Consider the following 8,658-nt stretch of genomic DNA (forward strand, 5'->3'; position numbering starts at 1 on the left):
TCTGGGCTCCCCAGTACAAGGGAGACGTCGACCCAGGGAGGTTGTGGAGTCTCTTCATGGGAGCAGGAATACTTGAAGAAATCTGACAACAGTAGGACACATTTGAATGCAATGCCTTATATGACTGCGCTGGCCTAAATCTGCCTTTAACTCTATGACAGACCAACTGTCCAGGTGCAGAAAGGCAAAAAGAGAGCAGTATATGCCCTCTTTCCAATCCAGTAAAACTGCTCACCTCTCACCGAGTTACTCTGAACTCAGAATAAGCACTTTAATGACACAGCCTCTGTTCATGCCATCCACCTGCCAAGCACGAGAGCTGATCTCCACTGATGCACTGATTTTCTGAACATGCCCTGTTGTGGAAGAAAGGAAGCTGCGAAGTTTGGCTGCTTCTTCTCTTTGTGGTGCTGTCTGGGCTATGTGCAGGAAAGAACCCACAGCTTGGGATCATTGCTCTGATGCAAAGGGAGAAAACAGAACAGTATAAATCAGTTCTGCCTTTAAATGATAAAACGCACATGCCCTTTCCAGGATGGATCATGAAAGTAAAAAAAAAAAACCAAACCCATTATGTACAGCAGCTTCTTGACAGCTCCTCCCCAAAATCCACATGGCTTTGATTTACCTGACTAGCACACAGGAGACAATATTGGTAATGCTCTCTACAGCTTCCTAAGGAGGGGAAGTGGAGGAGGATGGCTTCTTCCTGGTATCCACTGACAGGACATGTGGGAACGGTTCAAAGCTGTGCCAGAGGAAGTTTAGACTGGACATTAGGAAGCATTTCTTTACCAAGAGGGTGGTCAAACACTGGAACAGGCTTCCTAGAGAGGTGGTCGATGCCCCAAGCCTGTCAGTGTTTAAGACGTATTTGGACAATGCCCTTAATATGCTTTAACTTTTGGTCAGCTCTGAAGTGGTCAGGCAGTTGGACTAGATGATCACTGTAGGTCCCTTCCCACTGAAATATTCTATTCTACTCTACTCTACTCTGCTCTACTCTACTCTACTCTATTCTATTCTATTCTATATGGTGATAGCAGGAGAATGGCATTGGGAGGACAGTCAGAACTGGGTTTCATATGATGCAGTGCTAATGTGCTGCGTGTCTCTGTGTTGCTGAGACCCCACCGCAGTGTCCCCTGACTGCTCTGCGGATGCAGTTGTAACTTCATGTCCCCATCCCCACGCACGCCTCAGTGTCCTGATCTCTTCAGTGGAGGAAGCTGAGGCAGGCGTTACCCGGAGCCTTGGTACTGACACGGCTGCCTTGGACAAGGTGCACATTGTCTCGCCCTGGCACTGCCTCTCCCATTGGCCCGTCCTGACCGCTACAGGGACTGGGCATCTTTAAAAGGAGGCCAGCGAGGTCTGAGTCGGGCACACAATCTCTCTGACTCCCACCAAGAGCTGCTGTGGCCACTGCCTCTCTCTGCAGGACCACTGCCTTGCAAAACCTATACGATGTGTAACCGATTTGTGGGAACCTGGAAACTCATCTCCAGTGAAAATTTTGACGACTATATGAAAGAATTGGGTGAGAAATGTTCTTTCTTTTTTTTTAATAAGTTTTCTTTGGGAATGTCTCTTCTTCATCTTATGCTTTGCTCATGGATGGTGCCTTCTTCCTGACCACCAAAGCACTTTAATTACTTTTCTAGCATAATTTAATTTCTTTCCTTTAGCATCTAAAATGGAAAAACAGAAAGGTAGGTGCTGAATTACTATAATAAATTTATTTCTGTCTAAATGAACAGGCCTGATCTAATTTGTTTTTCTGTAACAAGAAGAATCTATGGAGATGCAACATTTTTTCATGTTTCTCTTGTTTGCACCATTAAACTTGTGACTTGTGATAATTTACAATATATAATGGAGCTGGTGTCTCGTGACACTTTGGTTTCAGAGGTCTAAATCCTATGAATGAATCTATCTGTTACTGAAGAATGCCAGGAATGTAATAAATTAGGCTCTGTTTTTCATTTTAATGATGGCTTCATTCCTATATAGCAAGTGCACAGACAGTCAGCTACAGCATTGCTTTTGCTATATAAATGATTCACTGAGACACTGATTCCTTTTATTTGAAATGTTAAACTGAATAACAAAAGAATTTCAGTCAATTAGTTAACCAGAGCAAATGGGGGATGAAAGTCCAGCTACAGATATTTTTCTGAACATCTGAACAGAGTTGTTTAGTATTGAATAATTACTGCAAGTAATAGTGTTATACTTTACAGATAGCTTTATACCCTGTTATATGGATCTTTTCATCTGAGCATAGGCATAGCATTAATGAAGGCAATAATTATAGCTATCCCCTTTCTGCTTTTATAAAACAGCAATACATCATCAGTGGCCTTCATTCTAACTTGCCCCAGACCTCACAACTTGTAGACAATGAACTGGACTGAAAAGCACTAGGCAATATAAAAGGCTTTTGACATGGGATTTTCCCTGAAGCGCTCTGCAGCTCTTCACTCTTATACATCAATTTTTTTTATATTTCATACTTGTACTTTTCACTGAGGTTTAGATGTAAGGATCCTTAAGGGATGTTAGTAGCAACCTAGGAACTGCCCAATCTCCAGTATGTTTTAATGAACAAGCACCAGCATATTGGCAGTTCAGTATCCAGTTTCTTCCATGCAGCTGGTTAACAAAAGTGCAGATTCTCAGATTTGTCAAGAATTTTTTTAAAAAAGATTTTTGTAAGCTTTTATGAGAAATAATAGACCTTTTCTCTGAATTTTTCTACCCATTCTATCTCTACACAAATTCATGCAGATTTGTAACCATCTATGTTTCTTCTTAGCTAAATGTGCACAAGTATATACTCATGTATATCTTTATTTCTTGCTGAAGGTGCACTCTATCAGCTGGGGCTTCCTCAGCATCTGAATGCAGTGCTTCCACATTCACAGATTAGTGTCTCATCTGAATCAGGCATTAGAGCATTCAAGAAGAAACTGTTCCTTATTCTTCCACTGAAGATTTATGAAAGGATACTGAGTTTCTTACTTGCTAGAATGTAATGATAGTTTTGTTTCTGATTTCTAGGAGTGGGCTTAGCTACCCGGAAACTAGGTGGGCTGGCAAAGCCTGATGTGATCATCAGTATGAAAGGGGACATAGTAACCATCAGAACTGAAAGCACCTTCAAAAATACAACGATCTCTTTCAAACTGGGCCAGCAGTTTGATGAAACAACAGCAGATGACCGGAAAGTCAAGGTAAGGGGGCTGGTGATCTCTGAGTGGTCTTGACGTCCTAGAAGAGCACCAGAAGGAATTTTTCCTACCCCCTTAGTGCACTATGAGTTTTCCAAACTATTCAAAGAAAGCACTAAAAGAAGAAATAGTGTGGTGCTGAAACTGATGTTACTAAGCGTGTCATAAGCCAAGAATGCAGATCTTGCTGAACATAAAGCAAATTGCTACTCTAATATGCAAAGCTCAGACTGCAGTTTGAAACTCTTCTCTTGGCCTTTGCAGAGTGTCATAACCTTGGAGAAAGGAGCATTGGTGCAAGTGCAGAAGTGGAATGGCAAAGAGACCACGATAAAGAGAAGACTGGTTGATGGGAAAATGGTGGTGGTAAGTTCACACTCCTTGTACACTGATAAAGGTCAGAAGGATGCAGCCTTCAGTTTGCTTCTGTCTAAATAGACTGTAAATTTTGGCTTTCTCTCTGGCTTATGAGATAAATTAAGAGGGAGAAAAAGGGAACCAAGCTTAGGAAATAAGCTGGAAGGAAATAAATATTATTCTATACAGCAAAATGCCTTTAAAGTGACTATAGTGACTGAGCTGCCATAAATTGACAGCATACTTACTGCTCTCAAGATTATTATTCTTATAAGAAATTAGGATTTCAAATAGCAGAAACCTGTGAAATACAAATAAAAGTTTGCAAGTTGGGTACTGCTGTCCCTGGACTGGCTCTTTCCTTTTTCCTATCTTTGGAATAAAGCCTGTCCACCTTAGAAAACTGTTTTTACACCTTTTCACACATCTATTTCCACTAAAGGCCACTTCTGTTTGCTTTTCCCGCGTGAGAATTCTGAGCACACTAAGCAGGTGCTTGAGGTTTATTGCGTGAAAGCCAGCACCTCTATGCCCATGCCAGCCTGCGTGGTGACCTGCAGCAGGGACTGGCAGATCCTGATGGCTCCTCCGAAACACCCGCCACGGTGTGGGAACTGTGTCTTTCCCAGGGGCGGGGGAACGGTGGCTTTCCCTCACCCCCCCTTCAACCCGCCTTTCTCTAGCAGCCATGTGAAAGCCATGGGCTGGCCAAGCCAGAGCGATAACACAGTTTAGGGACCCTAGTTGTAAGGCTCACTATTAAAGTTAAGATTTCACTTTCAAATGAAGGAAAATACTTTGTTCATTAAAGTTTTTCAAGAGTGGAGCCAGACTAATTTGGGCGACTTGTTTGAAATCGGCAGCGTTACTCCTTTACATGCTGGCTTGTTCTCACTGCATTTTGTTTTAAGCTCTCTTACATTTGGAAGGGTGATTTGTTTTTGCTTCTCATTGCGGCTGCATTTCTGTGTAAGTTTTTGGTAATTACTAAACCATCTTTGAAACTCAGAGAGGTATGGTCCTTCTTACATCATCGTGCTGCTGTCTGCCCCTTCCCTAAAAATGGTCTGGGGAAGAAACCTTGTCTTCTGCAGACAGCAGGAGCCACTGAAGGCCGCTGAGGCGAGAGGGTCAGGAGAAATATTTTATGACTTATAAATGCAAAGTGGTTTAGGCCAGAAGCCTGACCTCTGAACTACACAGGCTACTTCTGCTTCCACAAAAAAAAAATCTTTGCAAAATTGAAAGTGTTCGTGGGCCATGCTATAATAAACTAGCTAGTGCTGATATTTCTGTCAAGCCAGCAATAATATCAAGGAAGGTAAATTTGTTTCTGGAAGCTGAACCTATTTTTGCAATCTATTTGTTATTTTATGCCACTTAATTAAGTCCGAAGATGTTAAAATAAAAATTACTCCCATTGCAATACAAAAATAGCTTTGGCCTTTGCTTTAAAAAGTGTGTAAATATGCAAAACATGACATCTGGATTTTCACTGACTTCAGTGGTTACTGCAGCAGACACACCTGCTGTCAACGAAAGGTTTATATTAATCTTTTCCTTTATGCCTTAGGAATGTGCCATGAAAGGAGTTGTCTGCACTAGAGTCTATGAAAGAGTGTGAAGAAATTACCTCTCTGCACCAGACTGGGACTGGCTCTTAAAACTCAGCTTAGTTCAGCGACCAAAGCGTCATGCAGTGTGCTTTGTTTTCTTATTTCCTTTTATTGGGAAAATGACTACACTATAATTTGATATTTCAGAGCCATAGTGTAACTAATCCAAAGTATTGTGATGATCCAATAAAAGCTTCTCACTACATAAAATTGAGTTTTTGTCTCCACATGAATGATTTATGTTTTCTTTCTTGGATGGTGCCATCTTTTCTGTTGTTCCTGTCTGTAAAAATGGTCAGACTATTTCTGAGTAAAATGGTGAAACACAACTGATCTGCCTCTAGGAGTGGGTTAACACTGCTTCCTTGATATGTGTAAAAAATCTCATCTCATGGATTCGATATTCCTTTCCTGTAAACGATTTTGTTGCTGAAGAGTTCCTGTAGGGAAAATCATCTTTACCACCGGAATTTTTTACTTTCAGTATGATTTATTGTTTCAGCCTTACAGTTTTACCACATATTTATTTCATTCTCATCCCAGAATGTTTATACTTCTTTCAGTAGCACTTTTTACATCCTGGCATTTATTTGGAGGAGAACAGCTACTGGAGGAAAAAATTCTCAGAATATATTCCACTTTTTTTTGCCAAACAGCTCTTGAACTGTGAAACGAAGTGTGAAGCAGGTGTGAATGAAATGCAGAAATCTTAAGGCTAGAGAGCTTCATTTTGGAAAGTGCTCAGCAATCCACTCCATTCCCAGCACAATGTTTAACCCTGTGCTTAGTGTTAAGCACACAATTTCATTGGGTAGAGTTTGCTACCAATCCTGGCTGAGTAGCTAAGCTCTTCATTCCTCCCATTGCACTTAACTCTGTGCTTTTAACTAAGGAAAAAACAAATGAACCAAGCCTAGGCTTCTGGAAATCTATTTAATCAAAAAGCACTGTAGCAGCTGATTAATTTTTGCCTACATCATTAACTGGTTTTCTGTAACACCACAGTATTCATCTCAACCACACAAAGTGGAGTACTTCATCCCTTGTCATTGCCTCCATGCCATCAAGCAGGGCTCTCCCTGCCTTCTCTGTGGGATTAGAACAACTGTGAGAGGCGTGTGTGTTTATTTTGGCTTGTTAGGAGCTGCAGTACTGATGTGAACCTTTACCTACTGGTTTTACAGTCAAGAACAGAAATTCTCAAGGCTAGGAAAGATCCTGAACGTCAGAATCTAAATTGGTGTGGCCGAGCAGATAGTTAAGAGATGGATATCGTATGTAAATGCAAAATGTAAAGGTCACCTTTCTTCGCTACCCATCATTGGAAAAGCTAGAGACTGGGTCCAGCTTTGGACACACTTTTATGTAGATGCGGACTAACTGGAGGCAGCTGCCAGAAGGCAAACAGGATGAATCTAGAAAATATAAGTTGTGAGAGAAGGCTGTGAGATTTATGGACTGCAGTTTTAAGGAAGAGTTTATCCTGGTCTCTAACCTAGATGGAGGGACAAATTCCCCATCTTTAGCCTTGCCATTAAAATTCACCTCTGTTGGTGTCAAGAGTTTCTGTAACAAGGAATGGAGGCAGCATGATAGACTTGTATCATCTTTTGCAAACAGCTTGTAATCACATATTTTAAGTGAAGACCATCCACCAGGATTCCATAAGAACAGTCATACAGTGTGAGCTGTCATTGTACGTGAGCTTCCAGTTTATTCTCCTACACTCTTAAGAGAGAGATGAAAACACATTTCTTACAACTCAGAAACCGCGATGGCCTGAAACCAACTTATGAATCTGGATTTTTTTCACTGTAGATGCTTCATTCCCTCCCCTTGCAGTGCAACATAGTCCCAGCAAGGCTGCCGGAGCTGCCCGCCCCGGCCCAGCTCTCGGATGGAGGAAGCCATCCGGAGGCTTTCAAGCAGAGCTTGTCTAGGAGTAGTTACTGCTGCAACCAAGCTCTGTATTTCCTTTGCTTTTCCTGCTGCAACCTGTAAATGCTTCCCTGAGGTTAAACGGAAAATTTTAATCAAAAAAAACCCCAGTTTTCAGCTTTTTATTTCCTTAAGAAAAGGAAAGAAACATTCGCTTTGGTACAAACTGTGTTTTTTCCAGATCTGGAAACAGTAACAAAAGAAAAGACAAAGCACTGCTCACCTAGTCCTCAGCTATTTATTTACTATCTTCTCCTTTTCTCTGACATAACACATCTCTCTCCTCTTATCCGTATGGAACTTTTAATTGCATTTATTTTTCCAGAGATTTGGGATTAAAGTAATGGTAGCTTTTGGGTTTTAAATTCCTAACTAAGTGCAGCTATACTATCAGGAACCTAGTATTTGGCACTTTCACTCTATGCAAAGGTCACTTAAAAATGTCATGAGAGCTGGAGACTTTCCAAAACAGGAAAAGTGCAACAGAACTGATAGTGTTGAAGGCAAAAACAGTAAGGCAGGTGGTACAAATCAGCACAGAAATGGAGCGCTTTGGGAAACTGGTGTCTGTAAAGCAATCCTCGGGGTCTCCAGGAGAATTTAGGGGGAATATGAATTGTGGAGTCCCAAGGTCTTTTTTATGTTTTACTGTAAATTAGTTTTTCTTCTTTACTAAACTTTTTACATGGGCCAGATACTTACAGAACAAACACCTAGACTGAGGTACAATGCCTGTGTCTTGAACTGTGCTTTCACACTGGCAAACAAGTGCGTTTGCCATTTCCCTCATTTGTGTATGCACTTAATCTAAAAATATCGGTAGCCTGATGCTGGCATATAAACAGCACTATTTAAAGCAATCAGCTTGATCTAGTGCCCGCCCCAGGTAATGAAAACCTGGCTGATTTTAGAGGGCCACAGTCACACTCTTCTCCTGTCGGTCACTCTTTCTGCAAGTGCTGCAAGGCTCTGTCACACCTTGTTTCACCCGCATCTCCTGAGGCGGTGGGAAATGCCTGCATGGGGTATTCATCCTCCTGTCGCTACAAACCTGCCAGCATGCCTGCTTCTGCCCCGCCTGATGTCTCCTGGGGTGGGAGAAGCAAGCCTCAGCCCTGGTGCTCCCACTGGGACCACCGAAATCAAATAAAAGCTGCATCTGGACTCCGGGTACCATAGCTGTTGCCTTGAACTGGGCAGAATTTGGCAATTTGTGATAGAAAGCATTTCCCGGTGATGTATAGCTAAACCTGGGATACTGTACCCCACAACCCGGTCTTTTCCATGTGGAGCGGAGCAGAGAGGGGAGGCAAAGCCACTGACTCCCTTGCAAGGGAATCTTTGCTCCTGCTGGTACCTTAGGTATTATCTTTAAACTTTTCTTAGCTGTTTTAGGTAAGTTCATTTTGGGGGCAACTGTATTCTTGCAAAGTGAATTCACACCCATCCAGGGGCTCATCACGGGGCCTTTGCTGCTATTTCAGTCGCACAGAAACCTTGTCACCTATAGGGAC

The 8,658-nt window shown here is 41.9% G+C and overlaps 1 protein-coding gene across 2 annotated transcripts; it reads left to right on the forward strand.

Moving 5' to 3' along the window:
* Window positions 1-1,467: 1,467 nt before the first annotated feature.
* LOC104263788 (myelin P2 protein) lies at window positions 1,468-5,214 on the forward strand. Of its 2 annotated transcripts, XM_009820619.2 has the most exons (4): window positions 1,468-1,540; window positions 3,064-3,236; window positions 3,498-3,599; window positions 5,164-5,214. In XM_009820619.2, the coding sequence occupies exons 1-4, from the start codon at window positions 1,468-1,470 to the stop codon at window positions 5,212-5,214; spliced, it is 399 nt and encodes a 132-aa protein (XP_009818921.2). The 2 variants fall into 2 exon arrangements, with proteins under 2 accessions (XP_009818921.2, XP_059692347.1); XM_059836364.1 differs by lacking the exons at window positions 3,064-3,236; window positions 5,164-5,214 and having other exon boundaries at window positions 3,498-3,583.
* The last annotated feature ends 3,444 nt before the right edge of the window (window positions 5,215-8,658 follow it).

Source organism: Gavia stellata, chromosome 3, assembly GCF_030936135.1.
Source record: "Gavia stellata isolate bGavSte3 chromosome 3, bGavSte3.hap2, whole genome shotgun sequence".
NCBI classification, from domain to species: domain Eukaryota; kingdom Metazoa; phylum Chordata; class Aves; order Gaviiformes; family Gaviidae; genus Gavia; species Gavia stellata.